At 33.9% G+C, this 24,544-nt stretch overlaps 1 protein-coding gene across 4 annotated transcripts in view; it reads right to left on the bottom strand.

The window, feature by feature from the left end:
• Positions 1 to 24,544, bottom strand: part of USP32 (ubiquitin specific peptidase 32) — a 168,983-nt gene that overhangs the window by 33,482 nt on the left and 110,957 nt on the right. For 3 of the 4 annotated variants that reach the window (XM_015247173.3, XM_072940274.1, XM_072940275.1), the window contains 9 exons: positions 23,161 to 23,276; positions 22,715 to 22,777; positions 20,406 to 20,489; positions 14,942 to 15,003; positions 14,223 to 14,325; positions 6,901 to 7,096; positions 5,200 to 5,375; positions 4,629 to 4,769; positions 645 to 804 (listed from right to left, as the gene is read on the bottom strand). In XM_015247173.3, coding sequence (XP_015102659.1) covers positions 645 to 804; positions 4,629 to 4,769; positions 5,200 to 5,375; positions 6,901 to 7,096; positions 14,223 to 14,325; positions 14,942 to 15,003; positions 20,406 to 20,489; positions 22,715 to 22,777; positions 23,161 to 23,276 — 1,101 coding nt within the window. The remainder of the gene's footprint in view (positions 1 to 644; positions 805 to 4,628; positions 4,770 to 5,199; positions 5,376 to 6,900; positions 7,097 to 14,222; positions 14,326 to 14,941; positions 15,004 to 20,405; positions 20,490 to 22,714; positions 22,778 to 23,160; positions 23,277 to 24,544) is intronic. The other variant, XM_006213310.3, reaches the window with a different exon arrangement.

Below are 24,544 nucleotides of genomic sequence, written 5' to 3'. Positions count from 1 at the left end.
CTTAAGAGAAATCAAAAGGGAATTTTTTGCATGTAATACATTAAAACGAGAACTTATTTATATGTCATTTTGATAGGTTTGATGTTTTTCAAAGGAAATGTATCATTTTCAAAAATATACCCTTTGTTTTGTATTATCTGTGTTTTAAAGGTACCTTGGACCTAGCATAAGGAATATATCATATTTTGCTAAAAATAAACAAACAAACAAAAACCCAAAACAAACAACAAACAAAAAAAGATGATATTGTCTAAGAAACTACTTCTTAGAAATCTGAGTGGAGATGAGAAGACCAGTCACTGACCAGCAGACTATAATTGAGGTCAAGCACATAATTTATAATGGCTTGTTCTCAAAGAAACAAAGTATTTAAAATTTACTTCTACTCATTATCTTTGTATGTTTACAAACCAGAAAAGGGGACAACCATTCTCAGTTTGCTGCTGAGATTTTGCCTCCACCCCCTCTAGTCTTGCGCATGACCATAGATCTAAGCCCCACAGTGATTTACTGAGTCTGTATGAAAACAGATGGAAACGTGTTATTAGTACAGTGGCACCAGACTTTGAGCACCAGACTCTGAGGTCTTTATCTTTTGTTTTTTAACGGAAATGCGTGGTATTCTTGCTGCATTCTTAAGTTACCTCTTGGTAAATGCTGAGGAAACATTCTCAGGCTCATCATACCCATATTCACCCAGATGTTAGACTGCTGTGTCCGTGTGGCAGGCTGCTGTCGCAGGAAGAGAAGATGTCGAGGAAATAACTCCAACTCTGGGATTTCTGTCTTGCTATTCTTGATCACCTGTTGTTTTAAAAGACATAAAGTGATCACTATAACAGAAATAAAACTTCCCACTTTTACCCAATTTCCGAGATTTATTTTTAAACTCACCTGTTCAATAGGTTCACTGCCTACATTCAGTTAGATTATAGAAATTCACAGGTTTCAATTACATGGCTTTAAAGACTCTCAAGCTCTGGTTCCTAAATCCATCTTCCAAGATTAAGACTCCTGTGGGTATTTCCTCCCCTTTCATTTAAAAGCAAGTAACATCAAAATTAAGGGGAAAAAATCTTAAATATTATCTACAATTTAGTACCCTCACACCATAACTCTCTTCACTTTTACGTATTTCATACATAAAAATGATGGTCTTTTAAAGGACAAATTCCTAGGACTGATATTTCAAGTAAAAAAGTATAGAAGTATTCATGTCATTAATTATTTAAGTCATACTGCGACCCAAAATGTAGCAATTTACAATATTTCCAGAAATGTATGAGTGTATTACCTTCATAAACCTTTATCATTGGACATAATTTAAAAACACCCCATTTCTTTAATATATATCAGGAATATTGTAAATTTACTTAAATTTTATTTTTTGTATTAGTAGTGAGAACAAAAATGTTTCCACATATAATTTACTATTTATGTTCTGTGTAACTGGACTGTTCATATTTTTTTTTGTCTATGATTAAAACAATTACATTAGATGTACAAAACTGGGATTCACATGGCTGAAACAGGACTTTTCAGTAACTCCTCCCAATAACTTGCTTGCTGGCTTAAAGACACAGGAAAACATTTCATCATCAAAACAGTGCTTTGAGAGTAGCACATTTATCAATTTAACATTCCAAAAGGACAGGAGAGTTAACACTCAAACTCCTTCAAACATAAACTCTTGCAGAATCTTTAACAGTCTCAAGTGATCAGGCTTTATTTCACTTCCTTTTGCCCTACTAACCAGTGTGTTCTGCAACAGAGCATTTTTTACCATCAAGAGGGGGCAGTAAAGAACCAGGTAAAAACAATGCTACAAAATCAAACCTTCAGGATTATTTCTGCATGTTCTGATATGCTGTCATACGGCACTAGAAAAGTTCCACTTGGGAGTTTTTTTAAACACTTATTTAGATGGTAAACAGTAAAAGGAGCTCTCCGTGACACTAAGACTACTGGATGAAAACAAAGTCTGACCATTTCTAGACAGTCACTGATAGCTGCAAAGCCAACAGTAAAAATTTCTTATGATTTCAGTTTAAATGTGATTTTGGGAAAGATTAATAATTCTGCATCTGTAGTTGTCGGGCTACCTAAAAACATACCTTTGGCAGAATCTGAATTGACAGTGAGATAATTTTTATAATACGTAGTTTGCTTTCCAAGATAAGTGATTTTGTGAGCAAATTACTGATTAACAAATTCTTCTACACACATGCACAATCATACATACATACATATTTATTTACAGTTTAATTATTCTTGTCTATAAACTTGTTAACTTCAACGACAACCAGCAAACAAGACATGCAATTCCATTTACAGAAATTTACCTTAAAGAGATCATCACATGTTTGGAAAGAGAATTATTTACCAGAAAATTGCTTTAAACAACTAAAATCTAGAGGCAAACTAAATGTCCATCAGTGGTGATTGGTTAATAAATTATGATGTATGTATATATGCATACGTATATGTATGCAGTGTATATTAAGGAGCACTATGCTATTATTTAAAGTTATGGTATAGATCTAAATTTATTAACCTAGAAAGATATCTGTAGCATCTATCTTAGATTGAAACCAGCAGATCACAAGACATCAAGTATATGATTCATTTCATAAAATTATCCAAACATATTTATACATTTATATGAATAAGCACAGAGGAACATTTGGGAAAATGCACACCAAAATGTTAGTAGTGGTTATCTGTTAAGTGGTAGGATATGGCATAATTTTTATTTTCTTCATTTTTTCTATATTGCTTAATTTGTTATTGCTGAGCATGTGCATGTACAAATTAAATTTTTTTTAAAAAAATGGTATGATTTATATAAATATGAAGGTGAAAGTATTTTTAAACTTGCCATGGCAAAATATTTAGTATTCTTTAACTTGGAACACCATATTCTAAATGGTTTTATAGCAATTTTTCCTGAAATCAGGCAAATTTATCATATTTAGAGATAAAAAAAATATTACCAACTCAGCAAATGAAGATTTAATGTACTAAAATTATAGCTTAAACTAGTACTTATCTGACATTGTTAAAAAACATGACCTTTTGTGAGCCTCTGAAAAAACTCATTTAATCATTATAATTATAGTTATAATGATGATGGTGACAGGAGCAATAGGCAAAATTTATTGACTATTCAGTATAAATCAGAGGCAGTGCTAATCATTATGTATTATTTAATTATCAGAACAATTCTAACGAGGTAGGTATTACTGTTATCTCCATTTTACAGATGAGGAAACTAAGATTTAGAGATTAGAACACTGGTAATCTCAATCTAGGCAGGCTCTAACACATCAAACTACATCTGCCTGCTTATCTACCTACCTACATACCTACCTACCTACCTATCTACCTATCGATCTATCTAATACAATTATCACAATGATTCCCCTACACATACAGAATATTACATTGAATAGGAAAGTCTCAGAAATTAAGTGACTAACTCAAGGACTACCCTACCTCCCACTAAAGAATATAATATGTATGTATATGTATGTATGTATTTTCATATTTATAGATATCTATCTAGGAGTTCTATTGCCAAACAGAGTAGAAATCTTTTGGAGCTAACAAACACAAATCCTAAATTCCTGAAATTAAACATAATTTTTAACAAACATGATTATTAATAACTCAAAATCACTATCAAAATTATAGATTAAGGATATATAGCAGATTTTTACTTTTTTGGAAGTGACCTAACTTACTGTATCTTATCTATTTAAAACCTTTCTGGTATAAAAAAAAGTTCTAGCTTGGACACTATATAAGAGAGAGTGTTTCTTGAGGTACCAAAAGAATCTTCTTATAAGGTATTTTCCTGTATTGATAATGGAAAGAGTATTCAGAGCAATGAGTACTGCTGTTTACTGTATAAGCAAAACAAATGATGTGTTGTATAGTTAGTTCACTAACACTCTGATACTACATACTCTAAGTCTTTTAAATTATTTTAGAGCATTTCATTTATGCTCTAAATGACTCATTCTAATAATGGCAATAATCAGAATTTATTAGCTTTGCGTTCTTATTATCTTATGTTGTGGTGTTTAAATGCCCCTCCTTCAAAAAGAGAAACCACAAAAATCCACCAACAGCTGCAAGATGAACTCAGTCCCTAACTGGATGCCTGTATGGTTAATGGGAGTAACAGTGCAAGAAAGTAACCTCTGCACCACTTGCCCTACATTCACTGAAACTTTCTGGCACTGGCTCTCAGACTTCTGCTCCGGCCTAAGTTCTGCATTACCTTAATGTCTGTTTGTGTGAATGACTTCAGCATAGACTAGCTTCATAATTTCTTGACTCTATTTAGTCCAGTGACTATTTCCTCCATTCCATATAAGTCACCCACCCACAAAGGAACATTATTATATGGTTGGTACCTAATGCAGTGCTCAATAAATGTATGCATAAATAAATGAACTGAATATGAAAGAATCTAAAATTTATTCAACTAACTTGAATAGGTGCTGAATACCATGCTACTGTGGGCAAGAACTAATTTGTAGATAGTGAGGTTCATACAGAAAAGTAATAGGGGGCCCCATCTATGATTGTTCCTTATGTAACGCACTGCTGGCTATACTTACAGGTCTAGGTAGGGCCAGGTTTGCTCCGTACCAATGATAAAGTGCTCTCCATACAGGTTCAGGGACCATTTCATAGTCTTTTCCATGGATCAGCTGTGGGGTTCGTTTTAATCGTCCTCCTTCTAGTGTTAATGATGTAGCCTTAGAAAAAAATGGAATGTAAATGCTGATTTTTAATATTACAGGCTCTTGTGTTTTACCAAAACCTAGATGCAGGAGAATAAACACATATGTCACTACTCAGTTGCATGTTACTGGAAAAAAAATTAATTTTCTAAAAGAGTCTTATTTTGAGCTTTCAAAATAAACTACTTAAGAAAGGAAACTCAAAGCAAATCATTTGAAACTACATTTTCACAGTAGCTGTCCAAAGTAAGAAAAACATTTCCAAGGATCACTAAATGGCTTCTACGTAAGTACTAAATCATAAAATATTGTCACAGGAACATTTCTATGCAAAGAGATTTCCATCTACAATAGGTTAGTGAAATGTACGGCAAACATTTTCTATGTGCTAAAATCTCTAGAACGAAATTTACTAGCAACTTGAAAGAGATGTCAAATTACTTACCTTTACTGGTTCTTGAGTTACTAGTGGCTGGTTATCAATAGCCCCTGGTTTTTGAGGATTGAGGTGTAACAAAATATTCCCATTGGCTCCTAGTAAACACTGGTTGTTATTGTCAGAAGTGTTATGTTGTCGAGCAAAGCACATATCTGCCCCTGGTGTGGCAGAATACAGAAAGCCTGTAAGGAGAAAGAGGATGGATCTCTCTATTTTGTTATATATAAGTAGGCTTGAAGATATGAACTCAGTGTCCATGTATTAGGTTAATTCTGTGGGCCTATGAATACAGTGTTAGATTAAAAAAAAATACAGTGTTAGATTCTGATAATTCTGCAGAAGATAGGAAACAGAGATGTATTCCTTTCTGGACAACATCTAATATAGCACTAGGTAGAATAAAAGCTTTAAAAATTGTTACCAAATGAACATTTGGCCAACCTCCTAGAATATCTAATAATTCACAAGAATTATATGCCCTCTGATAGGAAAGGGAGAAATATGGCCAAGTAGCTCGGCTCTCACAGTCGTCCCTTAATTCTTCTCTTCCACCTGCAAACACATTCCAAATTTTCTTGGTAGATAATGGTGATAACAAGTCCCTAAACCAAAGGGAAGGAGCTAAAACAAGAACTCCAACAGAAGAGTGCCAGGAGGGAAGGAACTGTTCCCTAATAAATCTATTTGAAAGGAAGGCATGAACATTACTATAGAAAAATATACACAGAAAAATGATTAATGATGACTTGGAGTTGTGAATCTCAATGGTAACTTAAGGTATTTCACCTCTCAACTACACGTTAATCTAGCCATCAATCACGTTGAACCTTCTACCTATGGTACTGCTCAGCATGTAGATAACACAGGTTATGTACAGAGTGAGCCCATGTCAAAAAGGACTTTACGGAGGGTTAAGAATCTTAGTTTTAAAGCTGATCAGAGAGAGCATTTCTAGGACTGCTAAGTGATCCTTGTAATGTCAGATGGAGAAAGAGGGGCAGTAGATTTTACAAAGAGCTTTGTAAAGAAAATGCTAACTCTGTCCAATTTGCCTTCTCCCTCCACAGAAAAGGAGAAAAGACCTCAATGATGCAATAACAACAGAACAAGAAAAAGAGTCCTGCTACTGTATCAGCAGAGTAATAGTGATCAACTAAATTCAGTAGGGCCAAAATAGACGAAAACATTTTCCCTCTAAGTGTAGAACCACTAAGTTTTAGGTAGGTACCAATGACTGCAGGGAATTATGGGAAGCATCATGAATTCTTTCTCAATATTTTAACAAAATAACCCCCAAATTCCAGCCTGAAATGTCTGCAGAATCTGATGTGAGGGTGCATTTAGTCCAGTGAAGGTCTGCTTATGCTCAGAGAGAGTTCTGGAGATAAAAACAGATTTTCTTAAAAGCTGTCTTCCCAAATCTACATCTGCTGACAAAATTATTTAACAGCAATATGGAAGGATGTGGCTTAATGAAAACAGTGAAAATATTTTCATTCTGAGAGACAAATGAAGTAGAATATAGAAGAGCTTCTCTTTGTAAAGCTTCTAATACAATCAAGAATCTGACAACTGACCATTTCATTCAAAATTTACTTCTGGGAATGGAAGCCTGATGCTCCATTTCCTGTCAAGCACACTTTCTGACAAACTGTGGCCTTTAAGGATGACCCGGACTAAACTCCAAGGGAAACAAGCCATACTTACTGCTGCCAGCAGTTTCTGAGGCTTCAGATGCAGTAGAAATGTTGTCTGAAAATTTCTCTTCCGTGGTGTTCACATAACTGGGGCTGCCTCCTCCGATTTTATCTTCACTCTGTTCTATAGGGTGTACTGTTGTTCCGAATGAGCATTTTCCTCCATTCAGAACAGATGACGGCTCAATTACAACAGGGCTGGCATCCTAAAAACCATGAAGTCAGAAATTAAGAGGTAAAATTTAATAATCTGACAATTATGCAGCCTTCAAAAATAAATCCCCAAATTATCTATTGTTTCTAATCTTCCTGTGGTTGGCTACAGCCACTTAAAAACATCTGGATGTATAGCTAAATTTTAATTCTTCAAAGGGGAATAGTATATATAAATAAAATTGGTAAGGCAGAATGGGAACAGGCTGCAAAGGACTCTCCCAGGTAAAGTAATTTAGACTTTAGTCTGTTTAAAGTTGGAAGCTATGGAAGGCTTTTTTTGATATTAAAAAATAAATAATATTTATTCTTTTTTCTATTAAAGATTACATTGTTATTACAGAAAATATAGAAAACCATGAAGAAAATAAACATCACAAGTACTCAGATTCCACCATTTAGTATTAACTGTAGCTGACATTTTGATGTATTTCCTTTATTTTTGTGACTGAAAACATATACATATATGGAAAAACTAAGTAGCATGGAGAATACACTTAAAATTAAGGACAGGGCACTGACTTGCCAGCTATCTGACCTTTCACAATAAGTAAACTTCATAAGCCTCAGTTTCTTCTTAGGCAAAAATTAGGACAGTATTAGTGTCTACCTTAGAAGTAGTATGAAGATTACATGAGTGGCACATGTAAAGTGCCTGGCATTTAGTAAATGTGAACCAGCATTCCAGTTGTTATCAAACAGATGCCACATTTTAAATACAGCATAATGCTTCTTTTTCTTTTACATAACATTGTATTGACAAGATTTTTCTATGAAAGGCTTTTAAACAGGGGAATAATATAATCCAGATTTTGCTTTAAAAATAACTCTAGTGTATAGAAAGGACTGGAGGTAGAAATTGAAAACTGAGACACAAGTTAGAAGATTTCTATAATTCAGATAGGAGATGATGAGGCACTAAACCATAAAGCTAGATCCAGAAGTAAGGAGAGAAGAGCATGGATTCAGGAGTAAACAAAACCTTGTGTATGAAAGAGGGGCCTAGATACTTCCAAGGCAGAACAGGAGGTGCTGGCTTAGATGACTGGAGGAGAGTTGACAACTTCGTAAGATAAGGTATATGGGTGAATGGGATTGTTTTGGGAACGAGCTTATTTTGGGATATTCTGGTTTGAGATACGTGGATATTTAAGGACACAGAAAGAGACTAGATATAAAAATGTGGGGCTCATTTGATTTCCAGAAGTACAAGAAAATGGTATATGCAGAATAAGGAGAGAACAATATTTATAGGGTAGATAACAGAAGAATCTGAGAAGGACACTGAGTCTGAACGATCAGAGAAAAATCAGGAGATGCAGACTACCAGAAGCAGAGACCATTTTATATATAGCATAGATCTATTTTCTAAGAAGCTTACTAGTGTGGGAAAAAAAAAAGCAAAACAAAACAAAACAGAGAGAGCTAAGACTTGAGGAGAAGCAGGAGGGAAGGGGCTATGACAATGTGTATCCGTGTTTTAAAAAGATCAGGATATTTGTAAGTGAGAGGGTAAAGAGAAAGACTAAAGGGGCTAACTAGTTGAACAAGTTCCCATAGGCATCTGAGAAGCATGGGTAGAGGAACTCCAGTGGCATTCAATAAACAGTGACATGAATTTTAGTAGATGAAACAGATCAATGGAAGTGGGTCTTGAAGCCCTAGATAAACAACAAATTTAAGACAAACTCCAAGTGATAGCATAACAACAGCACAGTGTATGCTTTAGTTTCTATTAATGCAATTACAGCATCTCTAATTTTAGCTAAAAAAGGAGACATTGTATCAACATTTCATTAGATGTTTTCTCCTCTTTGATCTGTAAGCCAGGTGAATACTATTAATTTGTAGATCCTTCAGAAGCCAGCTCTGAAGAAATCCCAATGCCTTTAATCAAAAGAGTGTCAAGAAGAATGAGAATAAAACTTAGATTTCTTTCTACATACCAATTAACTTACATACCAATTAATTTTATTGGACTGAAAAGGAAACCTCATTTAAAATGTAGTCAGAGGGTGGGGGGGTGGCCACAGCTCAGTGGTAGAGTACATGAGGAGGTCCTGGGTTTAATCCATCATATACACACACACACAGAGTCAGGAAGCCCTGAAAGGGGAGCTCAATCCATTACCAAAAAAAAAAAAAAAAAAAGAGAGACTTGCCTCTGGTTCACCATCATTTGCTTATCACCAATTACAATTTTCTGCTATTCCCGAATAAACTCATTTTGCTAGTATAACACCTGGCTCTTTCATTTTTCAAAGTCAAAAGGTCAAAAGATATAGAAATAGAAATTAGGCCTGAGTAGTTTATATTATTAATCATATGTTTGGACTTCAGTTTTTAGATTTAATAGCAATTTATTAAAGATAACATTGATCAGTTTATCTGATACTGAGTCCACACTAACAAAATGCACTACATTTAAATTAGGTTTCAAAAGAAAATTTTCAGTAAACAAAAATGACTTATTTAAATTAATCCAACTTTTTTTGCAGTTATGCTTTCTGATTTATTTGGTCTGGAGTGGAACGAAGGCTTGGCTTTTCTTTCTTTCCTTCTTTCCTTCTTTCTTTTCTCTTTCTTTCTTCCTTCCTCTCTCTCTTTCTTTCTTCCTTCCTTTCTCTTTCTTTTCTTTTTAAGCTTTCTACGTGATTTATGCAGTCAGAATTGTTAACTACTGCCCTAGTAAGGATTATAAATGTCACACTTTTGTTTTCATAACATTCTCCAAATGTTGAGTATAGTAAATGATTTCTTACTGAATCTATTACTTGCTCTGGAACTTGCTTTTTAGAAAAAGATTCAGACTTTAATGAGCTTTGGGGTTATTTGCTTCTTTCCTATAAAGATGGAGCACAGCCAGTCGAAAGAATAACTTTCTGAAAAATCAGTCTTCTCCCAGGTCCTGCAGAACCTCACTATCTTCCAGACAATCACTTTATTCTTGTTTTAGATGTTCTTGAGTTTAAATAATGTCTGCATAACCATCAAATGCTTGACAGGCAACTTCCTTTTAAATTTATATTCACTTTTCTATTCCACTTATATTAAGTTTCTGTCCTATTAATTTTTTGAAAAAAAACTGTAGTAATATATTTAAAGAAAGATTAATTCTCCTTAATCTCACTTGAGCAGATAATTTTATTCAAGTTTTCCTCTGAGTTTGGCATTTGACAGAATTTCAAGGAGAAATATTTGAATTGTATTTGAAATGTTTTAATGGGTTTGGAAATCTTATATGGAACCTAGATGTTTCTGAAGAAAATCTACATGAAGTTGTTCTTACAGTATTTCCTATTCTGAAAAGCTTAGTCCATAGGCTGACTCTACAGGTATCACTGGCAAGAGAACAGGATGATAAAAAATGGCAGGGATTAAATCTTTCAGGTTGAGTTTTACAGTAATCTAGCAATAGAATGATTGGACTAGTTTATCAGAGGCTGCAATGTTTGCCCTCAAAGACTGTAGATTGTACCATCTGCTTTTAACATGGCACAGTGAATGCTACCATTAGACTTGGAGAATTTCACAGGGTTTTCTTCACTTCTTTTTCAGTGTTCCAAACTAGTGTCTGTTTTCTCACTGCCTTTGGTTTTCGTTTCTATTCTAGGAACCTACTGCTCTTAGTGGCCAACACTGTCTGAAACTCACCACTACTCAGGTTCTTTTTCCTTCTTCCTTATTGGCCCTGTTTTTCTAGTCACTGCTTTAGCCCTTCGTGGCTTTCAGTAAAATTGTCAACATTTACAGTTAACTAATCTTATCACTAGTACCTTCCTTCTATATGTTGAAAAACCAGTAATGGTCATATATTGTAGTCTCTGGCTCTTTTTGACTTTGTTATTTTCAGTTGCTCTGGGAAATTTTTTTGCCTAAACATCTTGCTGTGTTTTCCCTGACTTCTGGGTCTGGAACTATTAGAAACTATCCTAGAAGCCTGTTTTCAGAAAGATATGTCTCTTGGAGAGGTCAAGTTTCACCTATGGTGAAAAATATCCATACTTTCTCTGAGTCAATGATTCCTTAAAAGGGCTACATGGCACTTCAATGTAAGATAATTCTATTTTGAGAATTTTATGATTCCTTCTAAGTTAAGTTATATGAATGGTTTATGATGTTCCAAAATAAGGGCTCACTGTCTTCTCTATCAGTGATAATATTACTTCTTTTTAGATCTTATACAGATGTATACTATAAGTATTGGTGATCTAAAACAACTAATAGCTATGCCAATTTTATATTTCATTAGTCTACAATGCTGGTTTTGGAAAAATGAAAAGGCAGTATGAAGCAATGTAAAAAGTAATGAGGTAGGAATCAAGAGACCTGAGCTCCAGAGATCTAGATCAGGTAATAGAGTAATTGCCTAATACAACTTCGGGCAATTAAAAAAAAAAAAAACCTAAGGGACCTCAGAAGCATCATTTGTAAATTTAAAGAGAGGCATTTAAAGTGTTTTCTAGCTCTAAAGTTACATGACAACTAAACAGTAAAATCTGTGCTGCTCCCTCACAGCTCTCAAACAGGAGGAAAGACAAATGTATATACCACAACGAGGACAAATAAAATATTTCACCATTACTCCTATTTACATCTTTTTAAACTTTTCGTTTTCATTTCCTAAAATTTTGGGGGGGTTGGTAGTTAGTTTAGTTTAGTTTTGTTTAATTTTAATGGAGGTAAGGGGACTGAACCCAGGACCTCATGCATGCTAAGCAAGCACTCTACCGCTGAGTTATACCCTCCTCCCTCCCATTTACATTTTTACAAAAGGAGATTTCACACAGCAGAAAAGCACTTGGCTCATAAAGAGGGAACAAGATCAGCAAGATCCCACGAGCAGATCAAGTATTCAAGCTCAAGTGAATCACAGCAAATTGGAAGTAAACCACTTCTGAGAAAGGACTGCTTATTCTTCCTGCTTCCTTGCTCTCTTTGCAGTTAGGCATGCTGCTGTCTAGAAGACACAGTCCGCCCTCACAGCCAATCAGTAATTCACATAAGCAAATATGCCATTTTGTGGAGAGAAAACATGAACTAAAGCTAATCGATGTCTTAGGCAGGTGGACTAAGCCCAGAATAAGATAAAATTAGCCAACATGTTAGGAACAACAATTTATTTTTTTAAGCAAGGCTTTTGTCAAAGTTGTCATATATACTGGAAAGGTAAGTTTAGATCACTGATTACCTGCCAGACATAGGGCTGAGTGCTTCACATATACATCAACTCATCTAATCTTCATAATAACCCTATTGAAGTAGGTATTACAATTAATCTTGTTGTTCATATAAGGAAACTGAGTTAGAGAAAGGATAAGTAACTGGTTCAAGGTCATGTATCAAACAGCAGGACCAGTACTCCAACGCAGGAAGTGCAAGCTTACTACGATTATTCTATACTGGTTTCTCATAATATTAGCTAATACTTACTGAGTACTTACTATGTGCCTGACACCTTACATGTGTCAACCCCTTTAATCCTCATAATACCCTAGGAGGGAGGTTACTGTTATTATTCTCATTTTACAAAGGGAAAACAAAGCCCAGAATGCCATTTAAAAAAAAAAAGTTCTTTGCATTTAAAAGAAAGTTACTCTTTATTTAGTAAAGAACTCTTTTCTAATTAACGTGCATCTTCAGAAAGGACTGCTGTTATTCCATTTACATTTTTCTCCTTCTAATTAAACAGGTCGCCATTAGTCTCTAATACCTTTCCCTGCAAATGAACTGACACTCTCTTCCCAGGTTTCTCAGTTAACCAGATTTCAAAGTCTGCATTTGACAGGCACATACTAGACAATAACATAAAATGCCAGAGTGAGGAGGGGAAGATGGCCCTGAAGTATAGATTCCCTCTCTCTACACTTCTCCCTTACCATCCTCAACTAATTCTTTTAATGTACAGAAGGGTTATAGTAGCAGGCAAGTACAAACTCAGTCCATGTTTTTAGCAGTGCACTTCTATTTGTAAGAGATGAACTGCTAAGAGCAAGATCTGATTCTATCATGTTCCTATAGGAAACAGAAAGTAATCTGTCAAATACAAAACTACGTTATTCTCTGAGAGTCTACAGCCTCTTAAGACATTAATAACCATTCATTCTACGGCCAAACTATGAATATAAAAACTAAAAGGTGTTTCAAAATAGACTGTGACACTGACTTTACCCCAGGGTTCTCAATTTCTACCTCTGTGAACCATCATTATCTACCTACAAGATCTCTGAAGTCATTTGCCTACTTTTATTCCTGCAGTGACACCGAAGTCTACCATTTCCAGTTAACATATTTTATGTGTGAAAAGACACTACTAAACTCCGCAAAAGGGGAAAACAACCAGGTAGAATAATGAGGTAGATAATGTACAGTTTACCAACATTCTGATAAATAAACAATGACAAAAAAGGACACATAGGAAAAATATGGATCAGATTATTAGAATTCTGGTTAGTGATTATTTGGCAACTGACAATGAGTCTGTATACCACCTGTCTCTCCTGGAATGGAGGAACTGATTTCTGGCAGTGCTCTTCTCAGTTTCATAGCTCCGCAAAAATTCCCTCCTTGTTTTAAATAAAGCTCTAGAGTATTCACTAATGAGACTCTAACTCTTCGTTAAGAACAATGGCAGATTATCATTTAGAAATTGAGTTCTAACGTTAGTTCTGAAATTAACTTTCTTGAACAGGAAATCAACACTTCTTACCCAAGGGCCTTCAGTTTTTTGATGGAAAAGGTGAACAAATGAAGGATAATGTAAGTGATGTGATTGAGACACCACTGGCATTAAATCGGTCCTTAGGTTTGACTCCAGAACTTCCACCTTGAGCAAGATATTCAGGTAGCCTTTAAACTCAGCCTAGGTTCCACACAGGGCCCACATTTGGGTATAATACCACCCTTCTCACAGGGATCTTGTGAGAATAATATGAGATATATAAGGTGCATATACACGCACCCCTATGCCCAGTATTACCTTCCTCACAGAGTTGTTGCAAGGGAGGAAATTCATGTGGAAATTCTTTATCTGGGTTGGGGCATTTTATTACTGGCCAGTAGTCTAACAAAGTCTGATGGAGTCTATGAAAAATGTAGATAAACAGGAATCTTACTCACATATTTGACATACTCTTTCCACTGCTGCCACCACTGCATGGAGATGATAAACCAATTGTGTCCTGGTTGCAGACCATACCTGCTCTCTCGTTCTAACCATCCTCTGTACACACAAGAGAAATTCAGCATATCAAAAGGTAGGTAAGACAGATGACCACACACCCACAAATTATCATTAGAAATTTTTCAAAGGAAAAACATAAAACAGATATACTTAGAAACAGTGTAGGAAAAGTGGCTGCCAGGAGCTGGAGGAAAAAAAAGGTTAGGAAAAGGGTACAAACTTTCATTATAAGATATATAAGGACTTTAAATCTGATGTGGTGACAGAGTTGATAACACTGTCTTGTATAACTGAAATCTGCTAAGAGACTAGAACTTAAATGGTTCTCACCACCCTCCTTGCCCCGAAAAGGTGAATAAATACATGAGGTGACTGTGATGGATGTGCTAATTAATTCAATGGGGGGAACCCTTTCACAATGTATACATATATCAAGCAATAACACTGTACACTTAGAAATATGTTAATCCAATCCCCTGGTTAGCAAGTTACTCTAACAAAAATATTTTCATTATATAACTATTTCTGAGAAACAGGGTGCTGTGGTAATGATTACATTAAAATGGGACATGCTATTACTTAGTAACAATGTATTTCAGGTGTCAAGAGATTTCAACTATGATGAAAAAGACACAGATTGAAACTATAAACTTACCTAATAATTTGTCCCTCCTCTTCTGGAGTAGCTGGTCTTAAACCCAGAACTATATGACACACCTAGAGATAAAAATGGTAAATTTAACTTCACTGATTGGTGTCAAATGATAGACATAGAATATTTCACATTCTCTATATGAAATCCACTTTCTAGATGGGAGCTGGTATTAGCAATAGCTCTCAACTGAATGAATTATCAATGATTCACTTTAGCAAATTTGAACTTTAAACTTAAATTTTTCTTTCTTTAAACAAACCATCTCAATGGAGGCCGATTTCCAAATTTCTATGTAAGATAGAAAAAAAGAGAGAGAGATAAAGGAAGAAAGGAAGCAAGCAAGCAAGTACCACTTTGCAGAATATTTCATTAACATTACATATTTTAATATATCTCATGCAGAGAATATTTTCTTTCCTGAAATCTGAAGATTGAGGAGAAAGGTAAAGGGGAGACGAAAAGGATATAGGAGATGAAGCATAAAGGTGGCATTTCAATTTGAACAGCTATAAGAAAAACATTATTGCCACTAAGGCTAATTATGCTTTTTAAGGCTCATTTTCTCAATTTATTTGGCTTCTCTAAATATCATCACAAAAGATGTGATTCCCCCCCCCCAATATTTTATCCTGAAACTTTTCAAAAATACAGAAAAGTTGAAAGAATTTTATACTGAAAACCGATACCCATTACCTACTTCTAACATTAACATTTTATTATACTTAATCTATCCATCCCTCAATTCATCCATTAATCCATCTTAATTTTTGCATGCATTTCAATGTAAATTACAGATATTAGTACAGCTCTCTGTAAATATATCAGCATGCCTGTTTACAGTTTTGTTTACCTTTTAAGTTAAAATTTACCTGACAATGAAATACATAAGTTAGGTTTTTGAGATTCATCCATGTATCAGTAGTTCATTCTTTTTTATTGTTGAGTGATATTCCATTGTTTGAATATACTATCTTTTGTTTTATCCACTCTCCTACTGATAAAAACTTGGGCTTTGGATATCTTTTTTTGCAAGCAAACATTTTTTAAAGTGCAAATATAATACACATGCTTAAACGTGAACAAATCTTAAGCGTACAGTTCAGTGACTTTTCACAAAGTACACACACCTATGTAACCTACATCCAGTCAAGAAACAGAACATTGTTGTTCCACTTTGGGTTCTTCCCAGATACTGCTGCACTCCTTTGATGTATTCACCATCCTAAATTCTACCACCATGGATTGGTTTTGTTTGCTTTTGAAATTTTTGGTCCAGTATTTTTTACTCAATATTATGTAAGATTCATCCACTTGTGTTGACTGTAGCACTGGTGCATTTATTTTTATTGCTTTAAAGTATACCATTTGTATGCATGTGCTTCCACTTACGTTTATGTATTTATTTATTGTTGATAGGTGTTTGGGTCATTTTCTGTTTGGGACTATTACAAATAGTGATTACAAGAATTTGCTGCATGTTTTTTGGTGCTCAGATATACAAGTTTCTGATGGGTACACACATGGGTTAGACTTGCTGGGTAATAGGGTATACATATGTTAAACTTTAATTTAAAAAAGCCCATTTCCCAAGTATTTGTAAGAATTCATATTCCCACTGGCAATGTGTACGAGTTGTCCTCACTAATGCTTCATATCACTTAACAACTAACTATTCTAGTGATATCTAATGGTATTCCAAGTGTGGTTTTAATACGTATTTCCATTATTACTAAACAGGTTAGCCCCTTTCCATAGCTATTTGGATATTCTCTTTTATGAAGCACCTGTTCAAGTTTTTTGCACATTTTAATATTAAGGTTCTGCCTTTTTCTCATTGGTTTTTGTTCTTTATATGCCCTAGATACAAGTCTTTTGTTGGAAACAGGTATAGCAAATATATTCTCCCATTGTATGGCTTTTTTTTTTTCACTTTCTTAATGGTATCTCTTGATAAAAAGAATTCCTAATTTTACTGAAGTCCAACTTAAAATTCTTCTTTTATGTTTAGTGCTGTGTCCTGTTTAAGAACACTCTGCCACTTCAAAGTCATTAAAATACCTCTTACACTATTTTCTAGATGCTTTATTTATTTTGAGGGGAAGATTAGGTTTATTTATTTATTTTAATGGAGGTACTGGGAATTGAACCCAGGACCTCATGCATGCTAAGTACACATTCCACCTGAGCTATACCTTCCCCCAGACACTTAATTTTTTGTTTCAAATTTATTAGATTTATAATCTATCTAAAACTACTTTTCATGTATGGTACAGGGTAGGAATAATGACGCACATGCTCCCCGTATGAATACTAATTGACCCAGTACCATTTATTGGAAAGACCATCCCTTCTCATCTGCAATGCAATGTTATAAATCAAGTGATCACATCTATGTAGGTCTGTTTAATTCAATATTGTTCCATTGGTCTATATGTCTAGCTTTATGCAGTTATCACATAGTCTTAATATTGTTTTATAATAAGTCCTTTAGCATTCTTCTTTAATATCATCTTGGCTACTGCTGGCCCTTCACATTTCTCTATGTATTTAGAATCAGCTTACCAAGTTCTACAAAAACAACAAAAACAACAATTAACATTTTGGGATTTTGATTTTGAGTAAACAAATCTTTAAATCAATTGAAGGGGAACTAACATCTGTTGAGCCCTCCAATCCATAAATATGGATTATCTCCCCTATACTGTTTTTTTTAATCACTGCTGTAACAAATTATCACACATTTTGCAGCTTAAAACAACACAAACTTATTATTTTATAGTTCTGTAGGTCAAGTCAGGAACAGGTATCACTAGGCTAAAAATCAAGATGTCAGCAGGGCTGTGTTCCCTACTGTAGGTCAAAGGAAGAATACATTTCCTTGTCTTCTCCAGCTACTACGAGTTCACCCACATTCCTTTGCCCATGGCCCCTTCCTCCATCTTCAAAGCCGACAACTTTGCACCTTTCTAACCCTTCTTCCAACATGATCTCTTTCTCTCTGACTACAGCTGGGAAAGATTTTCCACTTTTAAGAACTCCTGTTATTAGACTGGGCCCATGTAGATAATCCAGGCTAAGCTACCTGCCTCAGAGTCCTTAACCTGGTATGTCGGCAAAATCCCCTTTGCCATGTAAAATAACATATTCACAGGTTCCAGGATTAGAGCGTGGACATGGGTTGGGGGCAGGGTGCACTATTCTGTTTACCAAACTGTTCAACATTTGATACTTTCTGACAAATGTACAAGATAGAAGATCTCACTCATGGTTAGCATGCTTCCTCTGCAAAATATTGGGCACTGAGTTTATTAAAAAGGATTGAAAATCATGACGTTACCACAGGAATGGTTTCCTAACTTTACTGACACTTACTTATGTTATACTTAAATACCCAAAACAGCTAGCCAAGAGTGGGATCTTGGCAAGTTAAATAAAAGCAGAATTCAAGTTTTTATCACTGAATTTACCAGCTAACTCTATTTTAAGAAACAGATAGAAAACAAGACAACTTAGAATAACAGTCTGCTTACTTACATATAAAGTGAACATAAAGTTTTAAAACCATGTCCAAATACAGGATAAAGTGAGCATCGTAAAATGTAATGTTAAAATTTAGTATCTGCAAATCTCGAACTCCCAATTTATAAACAAGTTCATACTGTATAGCACAGGGAACTATATTCAGTATCTTGTAGTAACTTATGGTGAAAAATATGAAAATGAATATATGTATGTTCATATTTGACGGAAGTATTATGCTGTACACCAGAAATTGATACAACATTGTAAACTGACTACACTCCAATAAAAAAATATATTTGCATATACCCCCAAAATTGGATCTCTATCCAATGAAAAAGATCTTTCAGTTTTTCATAATAAAAACCTGGAAACACTGACACACAAAAGCAAATCATGTTTGTTTATAAATTAGTCATAGAAAAATAGTGCCACCGCAAGTCCCTGATAAGCATGAGAAAACAGGAAAGGCAAGATACAAATTCAAAATGCTTTGCTATGTAAGAGCTACAAGATGACTCAGATACAAACTTAAGTGGTCAAAATGTTTATACAATGAATGACGACTTAAAGTAACTGAGTATATTATTTTAAATGAGATAAAAATAGCTACTCAATTTTCATATTACCAAGCAAGTCATTTTGGTTTATAGTAGTGACTTATATTATTTTTATATGTATTTATATTTTACAAAGCCATCAACTTAAATCCTAGCTGACAACTGATAGTGGAGCAACTGATTTAAATGGATATCACAGGCTTATCAGATGTCATATGCTTTAAATATACATTAATTAGTTATCAGCTGTCAGGAAGAGCTCAGTTTCCATTTATTCTAACATAGCTTTGTTGCAGACAGATTATTCTTTATTTACAATGGAGGATCATGATAATATAAAGATACCAAACCTTACTGATCAACATAGGGGTGCTTTTATAAGAAAAGGAAAATAAAATAAGGAAAACCTAAAATACTACTATTTTTTTTTCCAGTGTTCTAACAGTTTTATCTTTATTGATTTATTTATTTTTAAATTGAGTTCTAGTCAGTTTAAAATGCCATCTCAATTTAGGGTGTAGAGCAGTTTTTTAGTCATACATGAATATACATTCATTTTCACATTCCTTTTCACCGTGAGCTACTACAAGATCTTCAATATATTTCTCTGTGCTACACAGTATAAACTTGTTTATCTATTCTATATATACCTGTCAGTATCTATAAATCTCGAACTCCCAGTCTGTCCCTACCCACCCCTCCCCCCCCGTAAAATACTATTACTAAATCAACTTATATATTTATGAAGAACTATGAAAAATGGGAAACTATAAGTTGTTTCTTAAAATTGGAGCAAAGAGAATGACTTTAACTGGGAAAAATAGTTAAAACCTGGCAAGCTCTATGACTTCATATTCACCCTTGGCAGCTTTTCTTTTCCCCTTTCTCCTCCTATGTTTTTTGGACCTTCTAAAGAATTTAAAAAAAAGAAAAAGAAAGAAGAGAAGAAAACTAAGAAACAGCCTTGCATCTAAGATAATCTCCTGACTGGAAAGACCGTATACTTTGTGAAAGTTTACAGCTGCCGACTTATGATCCAAGTCTCTGTTTACACTGCCTTACTTGTTAGAAAGGGTCTTTAAAAAAGACAACAGTGAAGAAAAATAGCAAATTGTAATGGCTTTTACATTTTAAATTATTTTCTATGTGTCTACATTCCGCTCTATCATGAGTTATAAACATAATCAGCTATACTCTACTTTCCTATCTCTCACATCATGATTCTGAGAAGCACGCATGCTCTAACTTACCATCATACAGGTTAATGTAGTTCTTTTGATAATATATGGTTTTGTAGCCTAGTTGTAACAACTACTGCGTAATGGAAAAGATGTAGAACTACTGGTACCACTGCCCTCAGTACCTGTCATTTACCTTAAACATACCTGGAAAAGCAGATTCAAAAACTCATTGGCAAGAACATTTTTCACACTCCAGATCTGATAGTCTTCTAGAGTAAGATGGCCCATCTGAAGGAGAAACAGTATTTAAAAAGATCTTATATCTTCATTTTCTTATAGCATTTGAATAAAATCTGGTTTATTAAACTATAACGGTCATTTGTCTGAAAGAAAACTAACAATTTAACGTAAATGCTATGTGTTCATTTGAAAAGCAGGCCAGCAAGAATAAGTTTAAAAGTAACCAAATTCTGTTGAAGTAGTCAAGGGTAATGTGGACAATTTATCACCAAAAAATCTCTCTCATCCAATAAGACCCGAAAAATAACTCACAACATCTTCTGGTTCAAGGTGAAAGTTAATAACAGAACCCACAAAAGGTCCTGGGAAGAGAAAATGGACTATTTACTAATTTTGAAAGCATTTTTCCAAACTCTCTGGATTATGTCCTTTGATCCTAACAATTTTCTAAGATCTTCTTTAAAACATCTGGCAATATTATTAGACTTCCTAGAGATTTAAAAGAACTAAGTATATATAATAAATGAGTATCTATATTACATTTCTTCAAAATAAAATTTAACATTGCTTTCATAAGTTGAGTATACCAATATTTTTTTTAGTGTCAAAGTGTACCAAAAATTACATTTACATATGGAAGACAATATTTCTTGTCAGGCAAAAATATAACCAAATGCTTCTTACTTCACGTTTCCAACAATCACCTTAACAATCCTAGATGAATAGCAATGTTTTTTAGCTTTTATTTAATTATATTTGTATTATCTAATGATTTATTATTTAATGATATAATTCAACATTTATTATTAATCATATTGATGTATTCATTCAATATATAATAATCATTTATGATAAGAAAAGATTTTAAAGCACTGTGATTGTAACTATTGGCTTTCATGATGCAACTTCAAGTATATTAATACCAATCTAAAGGTACAAAATAATGGGTAACATTGTCACAATCTAGTCACCAGTGAATATGGGTAATAGGTTTGGTTGAAAGGTCCAAATTCTAAATTGTTACCATTTCATTATTATGGTTACATGGAGATGGAACAGCTAAATGTTCTTTTTTTAATGTTTGAAAGCATAGCCAGAAGTAGAAACTTGATCTTACATAACATAGACAGCAATGATACCTCCATACTTCTCAAACACCCAGAAAAAAGGCGCTGGAAACTGTATCTCTACATGAGGCAGTTTCTAACAGAAACTTTCCCATGTTTCTGTTTCGTGTATACCAAATAGAATTGGATATCTTAGTTTGGGGCAGAAAGGTAAATGAAGATGATTATCTGAATTACCAAACAAAGCCCAAGCCTTGTAAAACTCATTCCTATTATTTATTTCTATTGAGTGTCAGTTAATAAGACTATGATGATTTCTTCTGGATTCGTGATTGAAGAAAAAAAAAATGTTACTTATTTTTCTAAGCCTGTATAACTCTACCATGGTCTATATCCTACTGTCTGCTACTTGGTATATGTCAATGTTTGAATAGAAAGGCTCAAATTAACTCAAATATGTCTCACATATATGGATTATCTTCAGTTTCACAGGGACACGCAGACATCACAGCAAACCTATTATAATATCCTTAACTAATAAATGTTGTCAACTAAAAAGTTCATGGATTTATTCTTTGTAAAGTATATGCTTATTTCTGCTATTATATGCTTATTCTGGCTGCTACTAAAGAACTTAGGACAGAACCTCATCAATATTACTGAAAAAAAAAGTTTAAAGAATAGATACACCACTCAGATTGGGATAAAAAAATCATTTCCATCATCCCAGATATCCTTTGGTCTTTCCCAGTTAAACCACCCATTCCCCAAATCACTACTGTAACACTTACTAACATTTGTTATTCTGTCCCTGTTTTAGAACTTCATATAAATTGTACAGTGTGTTCTTTTTTTCTTTGGCTTCTTTTGCTCAATATAAGGTTAGTCTTACCACAGTGTATTAAAATGGGAGAAGTAAAGATTATAAACTACAGACGGCAAGGGCTGTGTCTACTTAATTTTTACAAAATGCCTAGCTTATAAAATATAATAAATGTTTTATGTAAATAACACTTAATGGAGTTGTTTAAAGATGGAATGGGCTTTCTTTAGAGACAACTTGGAGGTATTGTAACCACAGGTCCATATAAGCATTTAGCAGGGATGATGAAGAAGAGATTCAAATATGTATATGTAAGGCATATATACCAATTCAGAGTATAAGGCATTTTTAGAAAAGAATAAATTAGTCTCAGCTAGACTCACCTTTGTGGTGTCATGTGCATTCAATATGCCTTCTACAATGTCAGATAGATCCATATGTAATTCCTTTAAAAACAGAAATTCAAATCAGTAGTTAGGAAAGAGTAGGAATCATTTTTATTAGCCAGTAGCTGAAGTATAAAATATTTTTGGTCAAGTATTTTTTTTTTTAAACTACCATAAATAGATTGCTTATTTGCTTTAAAAATTTAAGACAATTTTCCTGTGGCTTCTTTTTTTTTTTTTTACATAATACATTCCGTTTATTAAATTTTCTAAGGCAAATTCCCTTTCCAGTTTTGCACCTTTGGCTATGAATATTTTGAGTAGCATAATATAGCAACTAGAAGTAGTAACAAGCCTTTTTCTCAACCTCTTTTAAAAAATTCTTCACTCTACTTTCCTGTTGGAGGTTTACATGCAACAAAATGTACACAATCAGACTTTACCGGGATTTCATCGGTGCGGTTGTCCTTCCAGACCTCTAAAAGTGCAACCACCATGTCTCTCAGTTCAACCCTAGAGAGAACTCCATCACGGTCAACGTCAAACACCTTGAAACAAACTAAAGAAAAGAAACTCTTATGGAGGAAAATTACTTTTCAATTCTGAAGTATAATGCATTTTATTAGAAGCTGCCGTACTAAAATTACTTAGCTCCTCAAACAGCTGAATTTTGGATTAAGTTCTCATTTGGAGCAGACTATGTCATGAAAGTCCTTTGAACTTGTAGGACTTCCTGCACACTTCATAAGTCTCTTTCCCTGTATCATTAGCCAGGTTGGAGAACTCTATCCTTCACCTAAATCTAAGGTTAAATTTCTTGCAAACTGAAAAAGAAGGACCAAGTTAATATACAATGTCTCACAGATTTTGAAGAGGTAATTCAAGCCTTTAAATTAATTTCTAATATTTAAAACAGCTCACTTCAGAGTTGATTCTTACAATGCTGAAAATATTCCACTTACATTAAGGATCAACAAAAAACTGGTACAGTCAGCCCTCTGTACCCATTGGTTCTGCATTCACAGGTATGAACAACCACAAAATAAAAAATAAAAATATCCATATAAAATATTTTCCTAGAAAGTTCTCAAAAGCAAAACTTGAATTTGCTACTCACTGACAACTATTTACATATCATTTACATTGTATTTACAACTAATTACATTGTGTTAGGTGTTATAAGTAACCTAGAGATGATTTAAAGTGTGTAAGAGAATGTGCACAGGTTATATGCAAATACTATGCCATTTTACATAAGACTTGAGCATCCATGGATTTGGAACCAATCCTAAGCAGATAATGAGGGATGACTGTATAAAGATTTTTGCCTCTCCAATGTAATTAATGTGCACTCCAATACTTTTGCCAAAGAACAATTTCAAGTCTTCAATGAAGTTTACATATAACAAGCTAAGAATCAGAAATATCAGCCGTTTGCTAATTAGCTCATTTGCTAGTTAGTCTAGTTGGTTAACTTCCATTAGTCCACCGGCAAAAAAGAAATTTAAAAAAATTTTAAGGCTATAATAATAATCCTCAATTGAGAAACAAAGATTTCAGCCTCTTTAATATCAGAACTGTAATGTGAACAAATAATCTATCATAAAGCCAGGTTAGAGTAATGGTATACTATTAGGGAAGAAAAAAGAAATCTAAATTTTTAAGATTAAATAATTATCTACTTCATACACCCCCATAATAATTATCCTATAAAATTAACTGAGTGCATCACAGTACAACATTACTAAAGGATATCAAAATATTAAATATCATACCCAAAATATGCAATATTTGTGAAGCTGTATTTTAGAAAGATGCAGAGATAAT

Source organism: Vicugna pacos, chromosome 16 (assembly GCF_048564905.1).
Source record: "Vicugna pacos chromosome 16, VicPac4, whole genome shotgun sequence".
Classification (NCBI taxonomy): Eukaryota; Metazoa; Chordata; class Mammalia; order Artiodactyla; family Camelidae; genus Vicugna; species Vicugna pacos.
Note: the sequence above shows the minus strand (reverse complement) of the source record. Positions and strands in the feature narration are given on the sequence as shown.